The sequence below is a fragment of the Mesoplodon densirostris genome, chromosome 10, assembly GCF_025265405.1.
Source record: "Mesoplodon densirostris isolate mMesDen1 chromosome 10, mMesDen1 primary haplotype, whole genome shotgun sequence".
Lineage (NCBI taxonomy): Eukaryota > Metazoa > Chordata > Mammalia > Artiodactyla > Ziphiidae > Mesoplodon > Mesoplodon densirostris.
Genome location: NC_082670.1, coordinates 71673763 through 71700523, shown reverse-complemented (window position 1 = coordinate 71700523; position 26761 = coordinate 71673763). Strand labels below are relative to the sequence as shown.

Sequence of the window (26761 nt, the reverse complement as noted above, 5' to 3'; positions counted from 1 at the left end):
GTAAAGGTGATGGAGCCAGGGGACTAGCATCTCATTCTGCAGACCCCAACTCATCATTAAAATGTTCCAGTGACTTCAAGCAAAGTGCTCACTGGGGATCTCAGGCCTATCACAACAGCACGTGCTCTCCCTAAACTCACTGGGTGGTCTAGCCTCTAGTCACAGCCAAGAGCCCCCTCCCCAATTCCTGGGAACCCCTCCCACATGGAGACCCACAGGAAGGTTCCTCAAGCACCCACAGCCCAGCAGAGCAGGTCCTGCTCCTCTAGCTTTCGGAGGCCTCAGTGTCTGCCCGATTGTCTCACCAGGCAGGGCAGGACTAGTGGCAGGGAAGGGCTTCTGCAAACACAAGTTTGAAAGGCAAGACACCTCTGTCACCCCAGTTATCACACAGAGGGAGATGCTCTGCAGACTCAAACCCAGAGGCCACACATTCTGGCTCTAGAAGCGGCCCGGGGACCTCCCTGGCGGTCTAGTGGTTGAGACTCCATGCTTCCACTGCAGGTTCGATCCCTGGTCGGGAACTGAGATCCCTCATGCCATGCAGCCAAAAAAAACAAAAAAACAAAAAAAAGCAGCAGCCCAGACTCAGGACACTTCTCCAAATATCTAAGTAGTCCAGTCTCCAGCCTTTCCCAGCAAGTCACCACCTTCTTTGTCACCCCCAACACACCCAGTGTGACCCATGTGGCTGCACAATTTGTCCTTTTTTGCTCTGACCTCTCTTCTCTCTCCTGTGCAACAGGGCCAAGTGCTCTGGATAGAGGAGGATGCTGGGGAACAGCAAGGAAGCCTCTTACCTTTAAATGAGAGCCGGACCCGGGGTGTGGCCGGGAGGTAGTCCTGGGTTGGGGTGGCTGGCCAGGCCCCAGTCAGCAGGGAAGCCCAGAGGAGGAGGCCAGCGACAGGCATTGTGGGAGGGGCCTAGGGCCCAGGAATCAGGCAGCTGGCTAGACACCTGGGAGGGGGAGCAAGATTGCAATGTGTGAGGCAGAGTGGGGTATCCTGCCCTACCAACATTTCCCTGTGTAATTCTGCCCAAGGTGCCTCAGTTTCCCTATCTGAATAAATAGGGTGATGGGTGTCTCCTTGCTCACACCCTCAGACTGGGGCCATGAATGCCTCAGTGTGAAAACCTCATATTCTTTCTTGTCCCTAACAATGGGTCTGAAGACCAGCCACTGAGTGCAGCCTAGGGTCACCAGGACTAATAGGGACCACGGGAGACTCAAACCCTCCCCGCATCACAGCTTCCTGACTTCCATTCACAGTGCTCAGCTCAAGGAGGTGATCTTACAACACTCTCTAGTTCCCTTGCATCCACCCCCAACCAAATGGGCTGTTCCTTCCCTCTCCCACTTCAAGGAATGAGGGAAGAGATGGGTCCAGTCCTGCTGGCTCCAGCCAAATCTCTCCTTCTAGTATAGGGAAATCTGAACCTGATTATTGGGGTTGGGAGCATGAGTGGAGGGTGAGTGAGACACACAAAGATGGCCTAGAGTGAGAGAGAGACAGCAGCCAGAAAAGGAGAGTCAAAGAACAGTAGGGTCTACTTTTACTGAAATCACAGCAGGAGGGATCCAGGTCAGACATACAGAAGGACTTCCTGACAGGAAAATTTCCAGCTCTGCCTACAGAGGGCAAAGAAGGGGAGCGAGGACGGCCAGCAGGCCTGGGGCAGGGTCTGAGCCAGCCTCAGTGTCCCCTGCAGAACTCCCATACCCCCAGCAGGCCCAAGTTTCCATACAATGTTGTTCAAATATTGTCTCCCCAGGCAGACTGGCTGTTGGGTAAACGCAGCCCAGCACCAGTTGTCTGAACATATTGCTCCCTCCAGGCGAAAACCAGTGCCAACTTCCCAACCGCGCCCCCCCGACCCAGATGCACTGGGGGTGGGGGCACCAAGAATGACAATGCGAGCCCCATCCCCCAGATCTGTCTGGCCTACTTCCTTCTCCCATGGGAGACAGGACCCCAGGCCCACTTCTAGGACCCTGAGGTGGGGGTGGGGTGTGAGAGGTATCGTGGCCTGTTAATCCCCTGCACTGGCTAACACATACTGAAGCAAGGCCCAGGCTCCACCTCTGACTGTCCAACCCCACTCGACAGACCCTGATGCCCTCCCTAGCCCACCTCCCCCGAGATCTCGCCTCTCCTGCCAAGCAAACCATTGGTGGCTCCTCAGACAGGAAGTGTAGCTTCAGGCTGACTGACCCATTCCCCATGTGATGCCCTCTGTGGGAACACCCTCTCCTGAGTGCCTGACACACCTCTCATGTTCCTTCAAAATCCCCATCACAGGTGCTCCCTCCTAGGGAGGATGGCTGAAGGAGGGAGGGGAGAATCAGAACCAGCCCTTCCCCCAGTCTGCTGGGGCACAAAGCTGGTGCTGAGTGAATGGCAGGCCCTGATGAGGCGGGCAGGTGGGAGAAAGGGCTGTGCAGCTACCAGCACCCTGGGGTGCACCTGGGAGGCCCCCACTAACAGTTGTGGATATACACACGTCCACACTTACATGCCCACACTCGTCCTTACAAGCATGTTTGTTCAAGAACTTGACCTGCTAGTGGGGTGGGGCTCAAGGAAGCTGGGAGACACTGTCCTCGCTTGGGGAGGACAAGATGCAGGCTGGGTCCCTTAGAGAGCTTTGATCCTCTGTATCAGGGGGTTCAGGGTGACTTGCCTCCCGTCCTCCCTGTGACCTCATTTCTCCTACAGCCATTTTCATGGTGACAAGGTCAGGGTCACCGGGACAGTGTTGGAGTCCCCCAAGGTGTCCAGAAACATGGAGGGCTTTGCTCCACTGGGTCCCTACAGGGACCTCACACAATGCTTTGGCCCTTTAAAAGGGTGAATGGGGGATGTTCAAATCTGTTGGGGCCTCAGGCCCAAGTCTAGGCCCCCTCCTTGGCAGCCTGGGGGATGGAGGAGAGAAGGAGAAGGAAGGAAAAAGAGGAAGAGAAGGACAGAGAGAGGAAAGGGGAGGGCATTTCCACAGTTGCTTCCCCTCTGCCAGCCCCTAGATGCATTCCACTCAGCCCCAGCCCTGGAGAAGCCCCCAGTCTGGCCCAGCCCAGGTGGGTGGACAGAGAAGGAACAGCCACCGCCACCTGGGAGCCCACCAGGAGGAGAGCAAAGAAGGAAGGAAAGAAGGCTGGCGGGAGGGAGCAAGGGAGGGAGGCAGGCGGGAGGGAGGAGGAGAGAGGGAGGAGAGAGGGAGGGACGGAGGAGAGACGTTCGAACAAAGAACTGAGGAGCTGGGGCTGGCAAGGGGTGCAGGGAAGGGGCGGCCAGACGAGGGGGTCTGGAGGCACCTGGGGGTGGGGCAGGGGGCTAGGAGGTCGAATTGTCCAGACTGATCCAGACTTCTCAGGCTTGGGGGGGTTGTGGGGGACAGCCTGCCTCAGGGAAGGAAGGTTGGCTCCTTCGAGCTGAGAACTGCCTGGATGGAAGGGAGGCAGGAGCAGGGGCTGCGGGGGAACATGGTGAAGAAATTATTAACAGCACCCCACCCCCCACCTAGCTGCTCTCATACTCCCCCCCAGCAGGCCAGAGCTCCTTCCTGACTCCTTGGCTTCCCCCTCCCCCAACACCCTATGGACCAGGAAGCAGAGACACACCAGCATAGCTAGGATTGAAACCCCCTCTTTCATGGCCAGGGTTTCCCAGTCAAGGTCACCTGGGCTTGGCTCCATCTTCCCCCTCAAGGTATTCCTGGAGCGGCAGGGGGCTGAGGCTGGGTTCCTGGCCTTCTCTCCCCAACTCCCTGCACTTCTGGGCCTGGCTCCTTCAGAACTGAGGGGCAGCAGCAGGGGTAGGCGTGCCCAGTGTCCTCACCTTCCAGGACACCTTACCCCAAGGGTCCAGGCACACTCCCTATGCAGCCTGGGAAAAGGCTCCAGCTCCATCCAACCCCCTGGACTGGAATGAGCCTACCAACCTCTGGGTGCAGTTTCCCTATCTCTCCAACTAGGACAGGGGCTTCTGGGAGACATCTGGATGAATTCAGGAGGACAGGAACCCCCAACCTCCAGAGCGGACACATCGGTGCCTTCAGTTCCCCGCCCCCCCCCCCCCCGCAGGTGTTCATGGGCTGGTGTTCACAACTCAGTTACCTCAAGAATTAGAAGTTATTTGTCCAGCCAGGCCTCCAGCCCTAGCTCCAGCTGACCCCTCCTGCCAGTCCTGCCTCATTCCTGGGCCACCTTGATACTCTCTGGTCCCACCTGCTCTAAGCAAGTCCACCTAGCTCCTAGTGTCCCCTGCCCACTTAACCACTGGGGCCCCAGCCTGCCCAGATGGGGGGGCTTGACTGCAGGCTCTCCCAGCTCACTTACTCCCCACATACAGCAGGGCCCCTAATCCAAGCAAGACTCCCTGCTGGAAAGCAAACCCAAACTAGCAGCAGGGGGTCAGGGGACTGGCACAGAGCTGGGAGAAAAGCCTTGGGGCTGGCAGTCCTGCCCTGCTGATCTTGGAGACCCTCCACGTGGGGGCTGCCAGTATAGCGCTTCCCTTCCAGCAGACGATCCCCAGATCCGGACACTGAGGCACGGCAGGCGTACTTACTGGGGAAGAACGCTGCCTGAGGTGTTAGTGGGAGAGCTCAGCCAGGAGAAGGGGCATGAGGGCTCCCGCTCCAGGAACAAGGTGGTGGAGGTGTATGGGAGTACCCACCCAGGAGCACCCACCCACCCACCCAGAACCTTTCACAGAAAAAGTTGCTTTGCACACTGGTGACCCCGCAGGCCACATCCTCCACACATCTCCACATCGCTTCGATGCTGAGGGTCGGGGCAGCCCGGCCAGGTATAGGCACCCACTCCAGTCTGGTCACCCCTGCGTCCGCGGGAAGCCCCCTGGCTCTCTGAGCCCCAAGCCCCGGACACTTCCACAGAGTTGCAGTGCCGCGGGTCCCAGAGGGATCGCGGGGTGGCCCGGCTGCCTGACCGCTCCCTCCCGGTTCCCGCCGCACTCACCTCTTCCACGGCGGAGGGGCCTGGGCTCCCGAACAGCGGCGGCGGCGGCAGCAGAGCGGCTCCCGGTTGAGCCGGTCCGCGCTAGCGGCCCCCCGGGGCCATGGCCCTGCCCGCGCCCTCTCGCCGCTGTGCCTGAGCCCGGGTCGGGGCCGCGGCCCCGGCTTAACGGGTTCTGCGGGCTTCGGGCGCGTCAGCAGTCGAGGCCCCGGGCCCCATCCCGGGCCATGGGAAGGCTCAGGGGCGCTCGGGGCCGCCTCCCCCCGGGTGGGCTGCGGGCGCCCCCTGGCCGGCGCGCCGAGGGCGCATTCCCCGGAGCGGGGCGCGGGCGACGGCGCGCGCTGGGCTTCGGGGAGCTGCGCTCGGCTTGGCTCGGTGGCGCTGTGCTCGCCTGGTCTCTGGACTGGGGCCAGCCGGCCGCGCTGGGCTGCGCTCGGGGCTCACCGGACCGCGGTCGTTCGCTCGCTCGCTCGCTTGCTCTGGTCTCGCGGCCGCCGGCGGGACCGGGCGCTCGGAGCCGCGCGGGGAGAGCCGGCAATTGGCCGCCCGTGGGCGACATTTGCATAGCGCGGCTCCGCCCCGCCCGCCCCGCCCGGCCCCACCCCCAGGGCGGGACCCGCCCGGCCGCCGTCCCGCCCCCTCTCCACCTGTCCGCGGGCTGGGCTCGGTGCTCCCAGGCGGTGGGGCAGCCTGCGGCCAGGGAGGCTAATCTGCACCCCGCGCCCCCGCCCTGGCTTCGCAGGCGGCGCCCCTGCCCCGCCCTGGCTTTGTCTATCCGTGGATACACCGCGCACACCGCGCCTGGTGTTTACCCGTGCACTCAACTCCCTGGCGGGAAGGGCAGGCGCGCCCGGGAGCAACGAGCCTGCGCTCACCTGCGCACCCCCTGCCGTGTCCCTCCTTCCCACTCGCTGCCCGCCATGCCTGGCCTGGCGTGAGACCCGCAGCTCAGGGCCCGGGACTGCCCGGGCCGCTCAGCAGGTGGCAGTGCAGCCCCTGGGACGGCTGGCACGGCGGGACCTGCCCGCCGCCTCCAGCCCAAGCCAGGTCAGCCTTACAGCTCCGTTCAACCGCTGTAGAGCTCCCTGAGACGCCCTCAGCAGCCAGTCCTATTTCAAGCCAGTAGCCCCACGGACCCACCCCCTTACAATTCCATACCCCAGAGAAGCCGGATAGGGGTTCCTAAAAGGGACATTTGCCTCCTGATGAACTGAGGGCCCTGCAACTGATCCGAGGAAGGGACCCTCCACCCAACCTAACCCAACTCCCAAGGCCGTAGCCTCACCAGCCAGGACCACAGCCTCAGCCCGGCCCCATGCACTTTGCCAAGGTCCCAGTGGGCATAGGCCCTCTTTGTCCTCCTTCTCCTCCCTCTTCTCCTATTCCCCCCCCCTTCCTCCTCCTCTCTCCTTTCTATTCTTTCCTCTCTCCTCCTCTGCCCTCCCCTCCTCTTCCCCCTCTTTCCTCTCCCTCTATTTTTCCTTGTCTGCTTCCTCCTTCTCTCCTTTCTCCTCCTCTTCCTCTACACTCCTCCTTTCTCTCTTCCTCCTCTTGTTCCCCCTCTCCTCTCTCTTCCTCTCCCTCTTCTCTTCCTGGCTAACAAGACACCCCCCCAAGACATCTCTCACTCTGACCTATTGGCTGGTTGACTGCAAATGTAGGTTGGGGTGGGATGTTAGGGATCCTTCTGAGGGTCTCCTGACCCGGACTTGGACTTGGAGTGCTGGCGCACATGCTCCAAGCAGAGGCTGGCCACTGGATCTAAGGAAACACCAGCCTGCAGGGTTTTTTTGTTTTTTGGCCGCACCGTGTGGCATGCGGGATCTTAGTTCCCTGACCAGGGATTGAACCCGTGCCCCCTGCATTGGGAGTGCAGAGTCTTAACCACTGGACCACCAGGGAAGTCCCTTTGCTCTTTTTTTTTTGGTCGCAGCCTGCAGTAATGGTGGCTGCAGTGACAGTGTCTGCAGGTCTCTCGCTGTCATGTCTCATTTAAAAGCACTATGTTGGGACTTCCCTGGTGGTGCAGTGGCTAAGAGTCCGCCTGCCAATGCAGGAGACACGGGTTCGATCCCTGGTCTGGGAAGATCCCATATGCCGCGGAGCAACTAAGCCCGTGCGCCACAACCACTGAGCCTGCGCTCTAGAGCCCGCGTGCTGCAACTACTGTAGCCCGCGCATCTGGAGACTGTGCTCCACAACAAGAGAAGCCACCACAATGAGAAGCCTGCGCACCACAACGAAGAGTAGCCCCAGCTTGCTACACCTAGAGAAAGCCCACGTGCAACAACGAAGACCCAACGCTGCCAAAAAATTGAAAAAATAAAAAAATAAAAATAAAATCACTCTGTCAGTCATTCCTCCTCATCCCTACTTCTCTGTACCAGGGTCACCCCTGAGGTCACCACCGCTGCACCACCATTACCAGTGCAGCATATGACACCATTACTGTGGTTTCCAAAGCCAGCAATTCCAATGCCACCCCACAGCCTCCCTGGCCTTCTCAGAGCCTGGCCTCCTCTGTCACCACCACCAGCATGATCATTATCCTGCTCTCTAAAGCAGAACTGTGAGGACTTGCCAAAGACAACTCCAGGGTTCTGGGTTAGGAAGGAAAGAGACTCAATTGATTTGTCCATGGAGCACCTCTCAGACACACAGATTAGGCCCAGCACACAGAGGTCTTTGGTGGCAGGGGGGTGGGAGGAAGGGGACAAGGAGAGGGAGGAGAGCTAGAGCTGGGCTTGGCTACACACAGTGGAGTGATGCCACTTCTCTTCTAATCAGTGTGAGAAGGCTGAGTAATCAATAGAAATCAAAACAATTTTATTATTGCCACAGTGAAGGCACACTGCACCCTTGCCCTGTGTGTGTCATGCTGGGATGAGCATTTTGTAACACTATATGTCATTTTATATATAATATGTATCATTGGGAGGAATACTGTAGAGCCTCCTGTGATTTTGCCTTCAATTGCAGGGGTCCAAAGACCCCTTGAAACCAGCCCCTGATGTGGGGTTGGGAGGCCCTGCATGCCAACAGGGTTTATGGTCTTTTGCCCCCTCCCCAGCACTTCACAATCCCACTGAGAAGCAAGTCCTGCTGTCCCCATTGTACAGATGAGGAAGAGGAGACTGGGAGAAGTGGGTGAGGCCTATAAGCACCAGGCTGTGGTGTGGGAAAGGTGGCATTTTCAGGAGCTATGGGAAGGCTCCAGGAGGGAAGAGCCAGGCCGCAGGGCCCACATGAAGCCAAGGGCCTGCAACTCAGACCGGTGCTGGGGGGCTGGCAATGAGTGCTAGAGCCACACGCGGCACTTAGGGAGTTCAATAAATCTTTACTGAATGAACAAGAGGGCAAATCCCTGCAATACCAGATCCAAGAGGGTGTGTGAGCCAAGAGCCAAGAGCCAAGAGCCCAGGAGCCCAGGAGCCAACTCCGTGCCTACAACCTAGCTCCTCTGGACTGGCTGCCCCCACCTGACACTCTCCCTGCCACCCAGAGTCCTTCAGTCTTTCCCTCTAAAAGCCACTCTGCTGTGCTAGCTCCACCTGAGAACCACCCAGGATGCCCTGTAGGGTTGCCTGAACGGAGGCCAGGCCAGGCTAACAGCTGCCTGGCCTCCATCCCTCCCTCCTCTGCAGACACTTGGACCCCGTGCATACTTCTCTTCCAGCTCCCCCATGGCCCACCCTGGTACCAGTCTGGACACGCAAGGTGGTAGGGAGTTCAGAGATGGTTACGCCAGGTCAGGTTCCTCCACTGACCCAGCCTCTGGAGCAGCCCCCTCTCCCTTCCCAGATGGGGATAGGCCCTTGGGGTGATATCCTGGCTGTGTAGCCTTGGGCTCATGGCTCAGCTTCCCAGAGCTTCTGAGGTGCCACAAAGCCCAACAATGGGGGTTACACCTGGGAAGGAATTGGCCCCCTTTGTCCCAGCCCCCGCCCTGGGTGATGGTGCTGCGGTGGGCAGGAAAGCTTTGAAGGTCTTCTCCCCCAAACACCTCCAGCCCTTCCACCTGGCCCGGACTTTGTTTCTGGCAGTGCTCATGCCTGTTTCGTTTCCTTCTGGCTCTTCCAGCCTGTGCTGCTGGGGACTGAAGTGCAGCCCTGGGCCTCCTGCTGCCTGTCGATCCTCTGTCTGTCTACACTATTTGTCTTTATCTGGCCTCCCCTGTGGGGACAAGGCAGCCTGCTGTACTGGGTAACCTTGAGAGAAAACCTGCCCTCCTGGCCTCTGCATCTGGAAGGATGGACGAGGAAGGTCTGGGCCTCAGGGACCGGCCATGCCCCCTTGATGAAGGTGGCGACTAAACCAGCGCTCTCTCCTCTGGCCCGGTCTCTGGGGAACCTGTTTCCCGGGCCTAGCAGGCTGAGCAAGCCTCGGCCCGCCCAGCCCCAGCGCTGCTGGCTCAGATTTCCCCGCTTTCTGGTTTTCTCATCTCCTCTGCCCCAGGCGCTGCCTGCTTTCTGGCCCAGCCCCCACCCATCCGGAACTGGATCCCACAGAGGGGGTGTTGGAAAGGGGGCCCGGGATGGGGCACAGGGAGGTGCTCAGCCATACCAGGAATGGGCGGGCCGTGAGGAGTCACCCACGGCCAGGGTGCAGGATGGGGTTCAGCTCAACCTTCCCCTGCCCAGCCTGCCCCAGGAACTGGCTCTGAGCCCATCAAAAGCTGGAATGACCCGCCTCCCTGGCTGCTCCCCAAAGCTGCCTCTAGGCCTTTTCTGCTGTTGTCCCCTCTACGGGGAATGCTCTTCCCGACTTCAGTGCCAGTGTAAACCCTGTGTTTCCTCTAGCCCAGAGCCCTCGGCCACCTCCTCCAACCCCAAACACTGTCCCTTTCTGCACAAAGGACCAGCATCCCTTCTTGAGGCTGCTTCATCCTCCCTTTCCACACCAGAGCCCTGCAGGCATCCCAAGCCTCTTTGAGGAGCTCTGCCCTCTCTTTCGTCTCTGGGTCTTTGCACATGCTGTTCCCCTGTTCCTGGAATGCCTTTCCTATTTTCTTCTAGATTCAGCAGGCTTCTAGGAAGATATTACCTCCCAGAAAGCCAATCCTAGTGGCTGGGTCAGGAGTGTCCTTGGGCCCCTGCGGGTCCTGCATCCCCATCCAGACAGTAACAGACCCAGGCCTCTCTGCGTTCTCCTGGCTGGGTCCCACGTAGACCCATCAGCAACTGCTTCTCGTGTGCATTCAGACTGAATAAGAGAGGGAGCCACGGGCTCTGAGTTGCCACATACTCCCTCATCCCATATTTGTATTACTGTGTGTGTGTGTGTGTGTTTGTATATGTTGAGGGAGGTGGGGGTCGGGTGGGCCCAAGCTTGGCTGGCTGCCAAGTGACCCATGACCGTCAGCCAGCCTGAGCATATCCTGTTTAGACAGAGGCCAGACAGCCATCCCTCACTCACTTGGGCCTGTCCTGCCCCTGCTGGGGAGCCCAGGTCTCAGGCCTAGAGCTCAAACCTTACCTGCTCCAGAGAGGCCTCCTTACTAATAATTGGGATGGGGATTTTGCATTTCCTCTGCCCCCATGGTACAGACCTTTTTTCTGGGTGCCTGGGCCCTGGGTCATTTATGGTTGGGCAGCCCCAGCCACTGGCTAGGGGTGGGGGATGTGGAGCTTGGCTGAAAAGACCTTGGATCTGGAGCCCACCTGGGAGGAACCACCAGCCACTCTTCGGCTTTGCTCAACTCAGTTGGGACAGCCCCATCCTTCCAGCTGCTCTGGCCAAAAAGTCTTTGAATAAGCCTGGACTCTCGTGGACTCTCTCTCACATCTACATCTAAACCATCAGTAAATACTTTCAACTTCACCTTCAAAATATGCAAAATATCAGGTGACAATTTCCTACCTTCTCCCTGGCCACCAGCTCTGCAGCCGCTGTCTCTGCAGCTTCCACCTCCACAGCCAACCTTGTCTCTCACTTGACAAGTATGGGAGACTCCTTACTGGGCTCCCAGCTTCTGCTAGCCAGCCAGGATCCAGAGGGACCCTGTTAAGATGGAAGCCAGGGCATATCTCTTTCTTATATAAGATTTTTTAAAATATTTATTTTTATTTATTATCATTTATTTTTGGCTGCATTGGGTCTTATTGCTGCGTGCGGGCTTTCTCTAGTTGTGGCGAGCGGGGGCTACTGTTCGTTGTGGTGCGCGGACTTCTCATTGCAGTGGCTTCTCTTGCTGCAGAGCACAGGCTCTAGGCACGCGGGCTTCAGTAGTTGCAGCACCCAGGCTCAGTAGTTGTGGCTTGTGGGCTCTAGAGCGCAGGCTCAGTAGTTGCGGTGCACGGGCTTAGTTACTCCGCGGTGTGTGAGATCTTCCCGGACCAGGGATCGAACCCATGAACCCTGCATTGGCAGGCGGATTCTTAACCACTGCCTCACCAGGGAAGCCCCATGTCTCTTTCTTGTCCAAAGTTCTCAGTGGCTCCGACTTCGTTGAGAGTCAAAGCCAAGTCCTTGCAGTGGCTGTCTCCCCAGCCTGCTCCCATCTCTGACTCATGTCCTCCTGTTCTTGGCCACAGCCTCCTCCCTCTTCCTCCCACATGAGGCACTTCAGCCTCAGGGCCCCTGCAATGACTGTTCCCTTTGCCTGGATGCCCTTCCCGTAGGCACCTCTATGACTTCTCCTTCACCTCCTTCAGGTTTTTGCTCAGATAGTACCTTCTTAGTAATATCTACCACCACTACCCCAGCACTCTTGACTTTCCCTTCCTTTCCTCTCTTTTTCTATATGACATCTTTTGCTCCTTTTTCTGCTTGTTATTTATGGTCCATTTCCTTACCCCGGCTAGACTATCAGCATCAAGAGGGCAGGAACTGTTTTGTCTGTTTGCTGCTTCTCCAGCACCCAGAATGGAGACTGGTATATACCAGTCTCACTGAATGAGAGAGGGGCTCAACCCAGGGCCTCTCTGTACTCTGATCAGGGACCGGGAGCTGCTTTCTACCCTGGTCTTTGGGTCTCTGCTCACACTCCCTGGAGCTGAGGACAGGGCAGGGATGGGTACCCATATGCTGTTTCCTCCTCTATGGAAGAGCTGGCCTGAGTAGACAGTGTCTCAAGCTACAGCCCCAGAGGCTCAAGGTAGACTCTGCCTTGACTTGAAAGGCAGGGAAGCTCCAGCTGTGAGCCCCCCAGGGGCAGGCATAGTCCCTTAGGCAGAGGTGTGTCTCAGAGCTAGGGGAGACCCAGGCAGCCCCCCAACAAAGCTGACTGCGCCGGGCTCTGATCCTGTGGGGTTTCTGGCTGCCTCCCAGGCCCACATCTGCTGCACACACCCCTTCCATGTGTCTGTGTGGCCACAGTCCTGGGAGAGGGGGGCCCAAGGAGGGTCCTGCAGCCAGGCCTGCAAGCTGGGATCTGGACTTACTTAGTTCCAAATGACTGGGGAATGTCTCTTCCGTGACAGCCACAGCATGGCCTCCCCTGGTCCCTCATTCCCAGCAGGGAAGTGGGGCCCAGATGAAGGCAGCCCCCCGGAAGGGGGAGGGGCAGGTGGGCAGACCATGGGTACCCTGCCATCCTGGCCCTCTTCCCTAAGCCTGGCTTCAGGTCTTCCCTGAGGTAGGGCTACAATATGAGGTCACTGTCCATACCCTCAGACCAGAGATCTAAGGCCAGAGCATCCCATCTCGGTCTCCATCCCCCGTGAGCCAGGAAATGGAGGATCTTGGCCAGCACCATTGCCTATTTCGGGCTGTAAGGCATCTGTGGCACAGCAGCACTGGGACTGGCCAAGGAGGAATGCTCCTTGCAGAGAATCTCTCCTTTACAGCTCATAGCCTCGTGCCTTAGGGGAGTGTCAGGTAGCAGGGTTAACGCCAGGCAGTGGAGAGCTGGGCCTGCCCTGGCCAACCTGGTGTCCTAAGCACTCCATCCAGAATGATGAGCCTCTTTGCTCCGTGTATGTGGTTGGCAGGGCAATGACGCCGAGCCCACACTCCCTACCCTGGGATAGGGTGCCATCCTGTCCTGTGAGGGCTTGATTTCCAAACATAATTGGGTAGAGTGGACACCTTGGCTTTACCTGGTCTCTGGACCTGCATCCAGGAATTGGGGGCTCCACTTGTGCTATCTGTGGAGTCTTAGGGAGGATGAGGGCCTCTGGCTCACCTTGGCCAAAACACTACTGTGTACCCATTTCATAGAAAGGAATACTGAGACCTCAAAGGAGCAGGGGCCTGGGCAACCTTTTCTGGGGATTCCAGACTAGGGCTGCCTTGAATATTGGGGTGTAGCCTCTGATTGAGGAAGGACTAGGACTGGCCTGAGGGTAATGAGGCCAGTATAGTCTGATTTAAGATTTTAAAGGATTCCTCTGGCTCCTAGGGGGCCAGAAAGGAAGCTATGAGCCTCCAAGAGAGAGGGGACAGAGACCTGGCTACATTACTAGGGGTGCTGCTGGGTATCCTCAACTCAGCCAGGGTCCCCTCACCTTTCCCTTGAGCCTATGTATCAGATCTGACCCGGGATTTGGGAATGGGGAAAGAGACTTCCTTCCTGGCCTCATACACCCTCCACATGTGGTCTGGCTGGCCAGCCTCCCTGCCCCCGCTCCCCTGAAACAGTGGTTTAAGCTTTAATCCGAGGACAAGTTTCTGCAAAGCTCATGTTTGCTGCCGGAAGGAGCAGGGACCAGCTGAGATGGAGGGATAAGGTGGGAGGGGGATTTGGAGGAAGGGAGGGGGCAGGGAGAGATCAGAAATCCACACTCCACCCTCTGCCCTGCCTGTCTCCTGCTCCTCCAGACTAACTTGGAGGGGCCTTGTTCTTGCCACCCAGAGGGATGCATTCATGTGTCCACAGCCTGCCTGAGTACCTACTGTGTGCCACCTCTATCAGTCACATCCACTCAGCTCACAGGGAAGGGTCTCTGGGACCCCAAGCTGCACCCCTTGGCCAGCCCAGCCCTGGACAGGTCCTGACTCCCCAGGACACTGGTCAGGGGCACAGAGGGGCACTACCTCCTCAAAAGGAGGCCGTTGCCGTCCCCCTCCCTAGTTTCTGGTCTCCTCACAATCCCTGAGGGAAAACTGCGGCCTGCAGCATGCCCCCGCCCCTTGTCCTCTCGTAGAGTACCCCTTTTCCTGTCCTCTAGCCCAAGTTGCCCCAACTTCTTTCCACCCCACTCCTCACTGCAGCCCTCCCACACCACCCTCCACCGCGAGGCCGCCTTCTCCTCACTCTTCTCTCTGTGCACCCAGCCCCTGCCTGGGGCGCCCACCACTCTGGACTCACTGCAGCTTCCCCACCAGCTGAGTAGCCCCAACAATCAGCACCTCCCAGCCAAGAATATCTGTACCCCAGCCTGAGAAGAATCTTACCCTTGGGGTGGCCCAAATATGGCATCGTGGGCAGCAACTCAAAGTCCTGAGTCAACACCAAGCCTCAGGAAGCCCACATTTCCCAGCCAGGGTCTGGCTGGGCCCAGGCTAGGCTATGGGGCCCCATTCCCCAGGAAGGAACCAGGCAGGGCTGCTGGGGCCCAGCCTCTGGTTAACATGGTGTCCTTTGCTGCAGGTTTAGTCACCCAGAGGGGGGACCCAGTCCTGGGTGTTGGCTTGCTCCTGTCTCAGGCTCTGCGGTCTTGGGGACACAAGGTGGTCTAGTCCAGGCCTCCATCATCCTGGGGCCTTCAATTGGGGAAGGCTTCCTGGAGGAGGAGGTAAGGGCTGAGTTCGGGGTGGGGACACAAAGCATGAGAGCACCCCCCACCGACCCCAGCCAGAGTTTGGGGTTAATTCTGTATTGAATTCCCCCAAGCAATGTCCCTCCTCATCTGCTGCCCTGGACCGGGTGTTTCCTCACAATGGGACTTGTTGTGGAGGATACCTTGGGGCTTCCAGCTGTCCAGGAAGGGTCAGTTCCCACTCCCTCTGTCACTTGTTGATCAAAGGCACAACTCCTACCCCCACTTCCTCATCAGATAAGACTGCACACCCTGTGAGTCCTGGGCTCTGGAAAACTCACTCCTACCCATCTGCTCTTCCAACGGGGCCACCGGACGAGATCTCCACAGTGTCCCATGCCAGTGACCCCTCGCCCTCTACCAGGCCAGACCTCAGACAAATATGCCACTTGGCAAATGGGGAGAATGAGGGCCCTGAGAGGGTCCCATGGAAAGTCTGAGTCAGAAGCAGCAGAGCCCAGTTTGCCTGCACTGCTCAGTCAGTCAGAGGGGTCTCTACAGGGAGGGGTCTCCCAGGCAAACCTCAGTGCCTGGAAGCCAGGTCCCTAAGCCCTAGCCAGGTGGCTCCTTGGGTCACTCCAAGGTTCCTGGAGGGCCACTGCCCCATCACACCTAGTACCACATTGCTCTCAAGCCCTTGCCCAGGCTGTTCTCCCACCAGGAATGTCTTTCCCATCTCCCCAGGGAGGTTCTCCTGGTCCTTCTGGCCTGATTCCAATGTTGTCTCTCCCCAGAAGCCTCCCCTGATTGCCCAGCTAGTCTCTGTCCTCTGAGCTTCTGGGAAAGAACCTCTCTACCTGTGTCTTGGTCAAATGTCATTTATTCATTCATTCTGCAGACATCATGTGTGCCCAGCCCTGTGCCAATCGTTAGGTCACAGAGGCTGACATCTCCACACATCTCACACTCATTCTGGACCGTGAACTTCAGAGGGCCTGGTGGAGTCTCCTCTGAGCTAAGGGTGCAGAGCTGGTTCTGGAAGGATGGGCAAAATGGGTGAGACTGCCACTGAGCCCCTGCTTACTGGGTGAGTAAGCCCTCAATCCCACCCCCCATGCTGATTCGACACCCCGGTGTGGCCTGAAATTTTAACAAAATTGTCTCTAAGGAGTGGTAGGCTAAGCTTATAGGCCTGGGGCTGAGGGAAAGGGGTCACCTCAGAAGACCTTAATGGCATAGAGTTTGGGGGATCAAGTCCCTGCAGGGCTCAGGCCCACCCTGGACCCTACATCTTGGAGAGGCCCCATGAGGGCTGGCAGATGGACTAGAGAAGCATGAGTCCCACAGAAGTGTGGAGACCAGTGTGCAGCCTGGGCAGTGACAGAAGCCCTGCAGCTCCGGCCTTGCTCTCTAAGCAGCCACTAGAGCTCCTGTGGACATGGGAACATGGGCAGATGCAGGCAGGGCCACTGAACTCTTTGATCTCACTATGCCTCACTCTACCTACCCAAACATCAGGACCAGCAAGGCTGGGGCTGCAGTATGAGTGCACACATGTGTGGGAAGGTCCCCACTGGCCCCATCAAGGACCCTCTGACTCCAAGCCTAGCGTCCTGAGGGTCTTACCCACCCTTGGCCCATGTGCATTCATTTGCTTATTCTCTGGAGATCAGTTTCCTCATCTGTAAAATGAGAGCAAGTCCCTCATCTCAGGGTGCTGGGAGGATGAAATAAGCCACTAAGAGCAGGTAGCTGGGAGCAGCATCTTGTATATAGGGCACACTCTGCCCATGTCATCTGTGTTATGACTCATTGTTTCTCCCCAGTGGATGACAGAGAAACCCAGGGGCATGAGGGCTTACCTGAATTGCTGTGCCACAGGCTGGGGCCCCAGGAGAAAGTAGGCACCCTTCTCATCTAGCAGAAGGGTCCACTCAGGATGGGGCAGCCTTGAACCCCATATCCAGCCACTGCCTCAGCTCCTCAGGCATCCAGGACCTGTAGGGCAGCACACAGGATTGCCCCCACTGGAGCCTCCACCAGTAAAGACAACCTTACTGTCCTCCCTGGGAGAGGCCAGCATGCAAGTTGTCATGGGAATGTGGTGCTAGCAAAGCAGGCCACCTGGACTCCCAGGCCACACACCTGCTTCCCTCCTTATATCAGCCAGCCCCACTCTGGGCCTGACCCCAATGTCCAACCCACAGTTCCTCCCAACATTTATGAGCCAGGAGCTATTGGAGTTGGCAAGGTGATGAGGCCCCAGATCAGCAGCCAGGGGGTACCCTAGCAAGTGTGTGTACTCAGAGGGCTAGGAGGGTGACTCAGGGAAGCCTGCATAGAGGAGGCGACACTGTCACTGGGTCTTAAATAACCAGTCAGAGATCTCCCAGCTTGATGGTTGAAGGAACAACTTGGGCAAGAGCCTGGAGGCATAACCTGTCAAGGTGTGTCCTAGAGGCCAGATCATGGGGCTGTCTTGAACGGGACTCAGTGTCAGAGTCTACTAGAGGTATGCATGGGCCAGGGGCAGGGGCCAGGGCCAGGGGTAGGGGGTAGGAGAAGTGGCACAGGAGTTCCATTTTGACTGACACAAGAGCCAAGAGGGCCCGAGCTGAGCTCAGCAGAGGCAGAGCGAGGGCAGATGTGGACCCCGAAACAGTCCTTGGGGAGGTGTCAGTCAGAGGAAAAGGCCCAGTGAGGGGACAGCAGGTGGCCCAGACAGCTGGTGAGCTAGTCAGAAGGGGAAGCAGAGGTGCAAGGAACCAGATCAACCCTTCACAAGGAGCTGGGCTTGGGGGCTCCTATTTTTTAAAATTAATTAATTAATTAGTTAATTATTTTTTGGCTGTGTTGGGTCTTCGTTGTTGCGCGTGGGCTTTCTCGAGTTGCGGCGAGCAGGGGCTACTCTTCGTTGCAGTGCATGGGCTTCTCGCTGTGGGGGCTTCTCTTGTTGTGGAGCACAGGCTCTAGGCATGTGGGTTTTAGTAGTTGTGGCATGTGGGCTCAGTAGTTGTGGCTCGCGGGCTCTAGAGCACAGGCTCAGTAGTTGTGGTGCACAGGCTTAGTCACTCCGTGGCATGTGGGATCTTCCTGGACCAGGGCTCGAACCCATGTCCCCTGCATTGGCAGGCAGATTCTCAACCACTCTGCCACCAGGGAAGCCCTGGGGGCTCCTGTTGACTCCCAGCCTGCAGACCTTTCTGCCCCTGAGCATAGTCTATTGGTAGATTGTGAGTTATCCTCCCCAGAGAGCTAGGATGCCTCCTCTGGAGAAGATGCTGCTTTCATTAGGGATGGACAGCTGGGAGGTTTTGAGATTTCCAGGAGGGCACAAGGCCATAGGTTGTGTCCCTATCATACCTTCCACACTCCTCAGCTTCCTAGTGTCCATCTCTATACACCTGACTGCCATTCAAGCATACCCCCAGATGTCGCTTGGGCTGGGGCAGGGTCCACCTGTTTCCAAGGAGATCTCGGCTACTCCTGTCCTGGTACTCTTGTTCACAAATTGTGAAACTGAAGCCCAGAGGAAGAGTGCCTTGCCCAGCATGCCAAGGGGCTGAGGGCTTCAGCCCTCCGTGGTGTCCATTGGCCTTCCTCCCAGGTCCCCATAAATGAGAATTCCCAGCAGAGAGTGGGCTCAGACTGCCTTCCAGAGCCCTCAAACCCTCTCCACCCTCCTTGCTTTGTCCCCTCCTTGGGGGGGCCCCAAGCTTAGCTGAGCTTCCCTATACAGGGCGCTGCTCCTGGAGGGTTCCAGGCTGCCTGCTTTTCCCCGTAAAGACCCTCCACCCTGCCCCCTTGCCTGCTTCCTGTGGGCTCAAGTCCCTGACCACTGCTCTGCCAGCCCTGCCTGGGGACTCCAGGGATGGGGTCCGATGGGTTGTGGCTCCTCCAAGGGCTTTGCCAGGAAGTAAATGTGCTGAACCAGGTCCAATGAGAGACGGGGAAGTGTGGGGAGAGGGGGCCCAGTGGGGTTGCAGGGCAGGAATCACAGGAAGACAGACGCCCAGCCTCAGTCTCCACCAGGGGTTGCCTGTGTTCTTGGTGTCAGACAAGGCTCTCGGCTGCCCAGCCCCCACCAGGTGTGGGGCTTCCGGCAGCTCAGAGGTCCCTTTGTCCCTTATCTTTTCTGCCTCCTAGGTGGCAGTATCCAGATAAGCATCCCATTTGGGGCTGAAATTCCAGCCCGGCTGCCCACTTCCCCACCTGGGGGTCTGAGACCTGCCAGCTGCACACTTTCCCCAGGACCCACCCAGAGTGTACAGTCTACCCAGGATGCCCCAGCTGCACATTTTCCCCAGGACCCCCTCCCCCATCTGCACGCTTGGACCTGCACCCACACCACTTGGCCGGGCGGATCCGTGCCCCCCTCCCACACTCACTGTGGGCCACTTTGAGGCCCCTCCCCTTCCCCCATTTCCACACTTCATAGCTGGGGGTGTAGAGGTTTGTGGAGGAGCCCCTGACCTACGAGGGGGAGCCTGAAGCTGAAGAGCTGACCCCTGTGTGATCCCAAAGACCCCCAGGCAACCCCCAGACACATATACATCCCTGAGCTTCCTGGACCACCCTCTCAGGGACTCTTGTCTCCATCTCCCAGCCCCACTCAGCTTCTCTTCTTCCCCGTCTCCCCCCTCCCCCTTCATTAAGCCTCCTAAACCCGCCAGCTCCCTGAAGCAGGAAATTGCATTCTGCCAAGATTAAATGGACTTGAACGCCCTGCCTCTGCCCGAGCGGGAGGGGAGCTGAAAGGAGCCAAGTTTGCTGCGGGAGGGGGGGGGGGGCCCAGGACACCGAATCCCAGGTTGGGGAGGGGGATCCAAAAGGGTGGGGGTATGTCAGGATGGGGTGGGGGCTTCCTGAAGGGCAGAGGGGAGAGGACAGGGACTGCAGGGAGGCAGGGGGCCGGGGTGCTGGCCTCTCGCCGCAGCGGTGGGAATGAGACCACGCGGAGAGAGGCAGCCACTCTAGGGGGGTGAGGCCGCGTCCCGATTAGGTAGGGGGAAGGGGTGGGTAATAGAACAGGGGCAGGGGGAGGGGTGGGAGGCATGGTGATTGCGAGGTGAGAGGGGATGCCTGTCAGGTTGAGATCCGACCTACAGGAAATGGAAAATGAACCTTGGGGGATGCTCTTATTGCTTTACCCAGAGGGAGGGTCACCCTCCCCCTGGCTCAAGGTCATAGCAAGGATACAGTCAGGCTGGTTAGGGACCCCTGCGTACCCTCGGGTCGCCGGGGAGTGACAGTCCTACAGGCACGCAGGACCCCACAGCCCCTGCCCCTGCACTGTCTGGAAGTCCCCTATCAGGAGACAGAGAGCACTGATAGTCCATCACGGGAAAGATTCATGAAGGTTGATGTGCCCTCTGCCCCATGGCCCTAGGTAGCAGGGGAAGTGGAGGGTCTGAAGCCTTCTGAGGGGTGCCAGGCACAGAGTGCCCAGATCCTATGTCTGCAGCAGCCCCACACCCCGTAGATGGGGCACTATCATCCCCATTTCTCAGGTGAGAGCTCCGAGGCCCAGAGAGCCTGCTCCTCCCAGGTCACAGGGCTCTGCCCACCAAGGCCAATGCCAGATAAGAGGGGCAGGGGGGAGGAGTCATGCCAGTCCCCTCTTTCCCCAGGTAGGCAGGGACAGGGACAGGGACAGCTGGACCGAGTGTGGACCTCACATGGGCAGTTCCCACCCAGGGGCCCAGCCCAGCCCAGCCCAGCCCAGCTCTGCATCTGGGTCACGCCTTCAGCGCCTGATCAAGCCACGTGAGCTGGAGGAGCAGGAAGAACAGCTGGTCCAAACTGGTCAGGCATTAACCCTGGGACCACTCACCCCACAGTCATGACCACGGGCAGCAATACTTACTGAGCACCCACTGTGTGCCAGCCTGTCCTTGGCATCGGGACAGTGGTGGACACTGGGAAGGCCAGCCTAGCTCGACTGGCGTGATGGCAGGGAATGGAGGGCCATGGGCAGAGGCCCTTCGTGTACCAGGAAGAGAAGACAGGTTGTCTGGGGAGGGCCCGGGAGAGCTTCAGCCTGGCTGAACATGGGCAGGCAGTGGTTAGCCATGGGGCTGAGGGGTGGGAGGTCCCTGTGGTCATCAAGCAGGACTGGGACAAAGGCAGCTGTGGGACTCTTGTGAGCTCCAGAGCAGGGCTGGGGGCACTGCCTCCCCCCCACCACCACTACCCCCAGCCCCACCCCACTCAGGGCTGTTTGTTCAGATGTTGGTGCCTGTTTCAGGCAACCTGAGCTGGGCAGATGGTTTCCCAGGAAGGAGTCTGGCTCCTGGCTCCATTCTGGCGGCTGGTGAAAAATGGGCTTCACCTGTCCAGATGTGGGGGAACTGATCCCTGTGTCGCTGGGAGGTGGGGCAGGTGTATGCCTAGCTAATGCCTCAGGGGTCACCCTGGCAGGCCCCGGGGGAGGCAAACCAGTCCCTGGGAATGGGATGCCTGCTGGGAAGGAAGACAGCTGAGTCCAGATAAGGCCAAGGGGACAAGAAACCCCCCCACACCAGTCTGCTCCCCAGTGTTCCTGGCTAGAATGTCCCTGGTCACTTCCTGGTTGGGTTTTCAGTCTCCAGTCAGATCAGTGGAGCCAGCTGCCCAGGAGATCTGAGTTGGCCTGTCCTTCAAGTCAGTGACAGGCAGTGACCCGAGGCCCTGCCACTGCCTCATCCTGTCTTCACGTCCCCAGGCTATCCATTATGAACAAGAGGTGCCCCCTGCACTCCTCTCTGATCTCCCCTCTCAACACCCTCCCCTGAGACCTCTCTCAGGGAAAGCCAGTCAAGACAGCTCCAGCTCTGAGGGGTTCTTCCCGGGTCCTGATGTGCCTCCTCCTCTGGCCTGCAGTTTGGAGGCCCTGGGACCCAGCCAGCTCAGCCCAGGGACCTCTCCTCAAAGAAGATAGCCTAGTCCCTCCTCCTTGGGATCCCACGTGTCCTGCATCCCTTATCACAGGTCCAACCACTGGATCGGCTCTGTCCTCCTTACCCATGGGACTGTGAGCTCTGGGAGGATGAAGACCACATCTGTCTCAGTCACACTTGGTCCCCAGGTCCTGGAAGCACTGGGTAACAGCTCAGTCAACCGACTGACCACAAAGCACAGGTACATTTCCAATGCTTTAAGGCAAAATCATTCATTGCCTCACACACACAACAACTCCATGTGCCCCTCTCTTTCCCAGGCCCCAATGTGGCAGGGTGGATGAGCATTAGCATTAGTATGGTTTCTGCCTGCCCAGAGCTCAGACTCTTCTTGGAGGACAGGGCTGGGACTGAGAAAATAGGAGCCATGCCCCTGGGCCCCACAGAATCCTAAGATGAATGGCTTGTCAGAGCAACAGGAGACCAGGTGGGCTGGGAAGTTGGGTCTCAGGGGTGCTTCCTGTAGGGGCTCCATGGAGCCCCTACAGGAAAGTGGGTGGGTTGGGAGGGCTTCCTAAGCTTCTAGTCTCCAGCTTGCTCAGCCAGCAGTGGGGACCAGCCTCCATGACACCCAGTGCCCCCCATACTTCCAGCTCTGATCTGCTCCCTGCCCCTGTGGCTGGGTCGCCTAAGCAGCTGACAGGACAATTCATATCCTCCACTTCTTAGCAACCAACCCTATAGATAGCCAGACAGCCTTAGCTCCACGCAGAGGGAACTGGACTCCACTCCCCTCACAGGAGGTCTATTCAACCATCCTTTGCTGTTGACCAGGCCTGCCCAGCCTGGCCTGGGCTGAGAGTCCTGCCCTGGCTTTCCAAGTATATGTTCCCATCCCAGTGCCCCTCCCCAGCTATGCTGTGCCCTGAGTTAGGCATTGCCCCCGTCCTCACAGTCCAGCTCCCAGGGCTGTGCAGATCGTGAGCTGTGGGATTTCAGATAGGTCTGCTCTCTGAAGCTTTGGGGTCTCCTGCTCTAGTTCAGGGATGCTTACCCCATGGCTGGCAGGTGGCTGGCAGGAGAACGAGGGCATGCAGCCTGGGTTGGGGCTGGCATATCCCACAGGCTATAAATAGTTGCTGGCACTTCCTCAGCTTCTCTTTTAAATGCCCCCTGGGGAGTCAGGCTTCTAGGCCCTGATTCCTGGTTCTAAAGCCCCAGGGACCCCTTTCCACTGAGGCAGGGCAATTTGGCGTCTCTTCATGTTCAGGCATCGGGATGGTCCAGGGATACCACCCATGGAGTGTGAGGCCTGTTCCCTGCCTGATGTGAGTACACAGGATGTGGGGGAGAGGGTGCTGCCTCTGACCCTAGAGAAGGTGCCCAGAAACTAGGCCATCAGGTGTCCCAGGATGGGGTGGTCTCTATTCCCATGCCACGGACACCCATCCTACCTTGCCCTGCTGTTCCCCCTGTCACCTGCACCCCTCCTCTGACTCCGGATGGGGGCTCCAGTGCTGCACAAGCCTGCCAGGACCAGCAGGCCTTCTTGGAGGGTCTGCCCAGCTGGACAGTCCTCTAGCTGATGCCAAGCCCCCATGAGCAGCTCGCACTGAGTGTGGCTCGCTGGACGCATGCTGCTCACAAGAGAAACCTCGGGCAGTGCTGCTCCTCAGTACTTCAGCTGCAGGCTCTCAAGTGTGCAGGCCCTGATGGAGCTGTAGTGTGGTTCAGTATCAGTTCCCTAATACTAGGAAGCTCTTCAGGAGCCTAGGAGACACAGGTGGCTGGGAGAGAGAGGGGTCTAGCCTCCTCTGGGTCCCATAACCCTGGGAGGGGGTCACAGGCTGTAGAGAGGAGGTGCCTTGGTGATAAGCAGAGAGACTGCAGGTGTCCACCAGCTGAGCGTGGAGCAGGGTGCCCCACCTGTGACATCCCTACTCTCACCTAGGGCTTGGGCTGGGTTCCCTCCTCCCCAGCCTAGCTTGGGGCTTCCCTGGTCTGGGAGCCTGGAAGGAGCAGAGACTGAAAGAAAAGTGGGCAGGTGGGGGTAGGGTGGCCACAACACTCCTCTATCCTCTTCCTCCCCAACCCCTGCCCCATCACCTCCTTCCCAGAAGTCTCTGGTTTAACCCCTCCTCCCCACCGCTCTCCCATCAGCTGACAGGAGAACAGAAAAGAGTTAACCATACTTGCTATGGAGAACCCTGTGGCTTTGTCTAGGCCAATGGAGCCTACAGGGCTGGTGGGAATAGTAAGTCATGAAAAGTGTCAAACATAGACTTTATTATCCTGCACGTGGGGGGCCACAGACCCAGGTGTTCAGGCGCTTGTGGACTCTGTAGGGTCTTGTGGGTCCTTGGTGGGAAGGGCATGAGTGACCCCCACCCACAGGTGGCATGGACCCTGGGGCTGGGGCTACTATTTAATAGAGGAGATTGGGAAGGGCAATGCTAACCCAGACAAACCTTCCCTGCCTGGGGTGAGGGAGGAGCAGGAGGGAGCAGGCCCTCAGGCAGCGTGAGCCTCAACCTGGGGGTGTTCTCTGTAGTCTCCCAAGGTTGGACTGCCCATCTATGGCCTCAGAAGGGCTGTTGCTATAGGGTCTCGGCCCTTGAGCTCAAGGGACAGGTAAGCTGGAAGTGACTTCCCTTTGACTTTGGCACCCACCTGCTGGCCCTGCAGTGCTTGGCTTTGGCACTCCACATCCATCCTGGGGGAGAAGGGCCCCTCTACCCAACTGACTGATGGAGTAGGAGAACAGGCATAGGGAGAGAACAGGGAAGGTGGGGAGGGCGCCCTTGCTGCAGGACTCTCCCCAACTTCTCCTTCCTCAAAACCTCTTCTTTGGGGGAAGCTCTGCCTGTGGGGCACAAACCTGCTACAGAGACAAGTCAAAGAATGAAGGAATTACATGCACACGAGTCATGATGGGGCAGTGCGTGGGGCTTGGGGTCCCATCCTCCCCTATACCCAGTCTACTCTGATCAGGGGGGCATCCACCTGTCTGTCCTGGGCTGTTGACTCCTCTTCTCCCAGCCAGGAGGCAGGCCAGGGCAGGGAGGGGATGCTGGGCCTCGTGAATTTACAATGACCAGACTAATGAAGCGGGTTCCTGGAGAAAGAGGACACTAGTGGGGAGGGGGAGGGAGAGGTACTGGACAGTGTCTGCATCCCTCTCCCTCCATCCTCCTCAGATGCCCTCTCCCCAAATCTGCCCAGCACGGGGTTCCACTAAGCTAAGCTCCTTAGCACCAGGACACAGCATAAACAACATCTGTCCCCTATTGTCCTGGGGTCTGGGCCCTGGTGTGTTGAAATCCTCACATGAGCCCTGGAGACACAGCAGGGAGGTCTGGGAGGGTCCCTGCTGACTCTCTCTGCTCCAGCATAGCCATAGAGGCTGTACCCTCAATCAGCCCTCCCAGGTGTGCTGGCCTCTGCCTGCCCAGCCATGCAAAGCCCTCATATTCCCACCGTGGACCTGGATCTGGACAGGGAATGGGGAAGAGGCTGCCCTATTCTCTGGGGTCTAGTCTGCATGGAGGAATCAGGGAGGAATGGGGCCCAAGTCTTCCCACTAGCCTCTGACCCTCCACCTCTGACTGGTGGCTGTGGGCCCCCCTCCCTTCTAAGACTCAGAGAAGAAAAGAGAAGAATGAGGTGTCTGAGGATGAGGATTCAGGGGTGGAAATTACCTCAACTGAATTTAAAAAACCCCTGGCTGGTTGCCATGGTAACAAAAAAGGTGCATCCCATTGCCATGGCAACAGGCAAACACCGAGGTTTGCTGCTGGGATTGGGGATTTGGGAGGTGGCCGGAGGGGGTAGGTGGAGGAGGCTGAGCCTGGGCTGGAGCAATCTGGTGGGGGGGTTTGCTATCCAGCCTGGGATCACCTACCCCCACACTTCCAGAAGGCCAGGCTGGGTGCCTTCTCCTGGCAGTGGGGTCAGAGGAGAAAATATTGTCAGGAATAATCCCCTAACCCCTACCACCCACTCCTTTCTCAAATGTCTCTGGCCTATAGGAGCCCTGAGTGGGATCTTGAGCCTGCTTAACCAAGCTCTTAACTGAGCACAGCCTTGGGCTTGGAGACCATCCAAGTCTGCACCTGACCTCAGGGAGTGGCAGTCTGGGAATCACCATCACAGTCACTGGTCCCCAAGAAAGAAAAGTGTATGGCCAGGAATTAGTTCCATGAGGTCTGGAGGACAACTATGTAGTATACCCTGAGGACAGCTATACACACCTGGAGGGTTGCTCTGTACACCTGGAAGATGACAAAACATACGTGGAGGATGGCTTCTCAAGGTGACAGTCCTCTCCTCCAAGAGCCTATAGCCTCCAGGACTCCAGACCTATCACCAGAAACTTGGTTTAATGTAAGGGTTCAGGGAGGGACAGAAAGGCTCCTGTTCTGTCACCACTGAGGACACTCTCATTAACCCCAGGACAGCCTGGCAACCAGAAGCACAAATCCCATTCAGTAGTTCCTGGTGTGGGCTCAGGACTGACCTCTGCAGCCATTGGGTCCCAACTGACCCTCTCACACCACAGGCTCCATGCAAGGGGCTGGGCATTCAGGTTTACTGGCCCCATGGCCTGACATCCTACCATCAGAGTCGGTCTCTGGGGTTCCCAGTGACACCAGAAGATGCTTGTTAGATACACCTGGGAGCATCTTGGCTCCTGGAGTCTCAGGCTTTTCCATTAATGCATTAGTGTAGCCAAGTTCAGAGATTATATGGGCTGCCAGTGGCCTTGGAGACCTGGCTCTGTGTGTGTGTGTGTGTGTGCACGTGCAGGTCAGCAGGGGAGGTGGGGTTGTCTACCATCCCAGTCTGTCAGCCTCAAGCAGGCTTGTTACATTCTAGATTCCCAGACCCACGCCCAGAATTCCCTTCTGCTGAGAGCATGGCACAAGAGTTCTGAGGAGACACGGGAGCATCAGGGAGGCTATGTAGCCCCATGTGACTACCTGGGGTGGGTGGAGAGACGAGTGAGTCTGTCTAGGGGAAAAGCACCTCTCAGGCAGGTAAGAAATGCCTCCCGCCGCTGGAGAAGCAAGAACCCAAGGCACTCTGATGACTCTTGCCTCTCCTCACAGCTGCCTTGGCCTGGTCTTCCAGGAGGCTGGGTACTACTGGGTGAAAGAGAGGCATGCCTTCCCTCGCTCCCCGAGCCCAACTGCCCCTCTCGCAGGTAGGAAAGCTGAGCCCAGAAAGGGTCTACATCTGCAGAAGCTGCTCCACTCAGCCCTGGGAG

At 58.1% G+C, this 26761-nt stretch overlaps 1 protein-coding gene across 3 annotated transcripts in view; it reads right to left on the bottom strand.

The window, feature by feature from the left end:
* Window positions 1-5450, bottom strand: part of SEMA3F (semaphorin 3F) — a 28931-nt gene extending 23481 nt beyond the window's left edge. For all 3 annotated transcript variants that reach the window (XM_060110175.1, XM_060110176.1, XM_060110177.1), the window contains exons 1-2: window positions 4980-5450; window positions 801-958 (exon numbers count right to left, since the gene is read on the bottom strand). In XM_060110175.1, the coding sequence (XP_059966158.1) occupies window positions 801-912 (112 nt within the window). In that variant the 5' untranslated portion in view covers window positions 913-958; window positions 4980-5450. The remainder of the gene's footprint in view (window positions 1-800; window positions 959-4979) is intronic.
* Between the last annotated feature and the right edge of the window lie 21311 nt (window positions 5451-26761).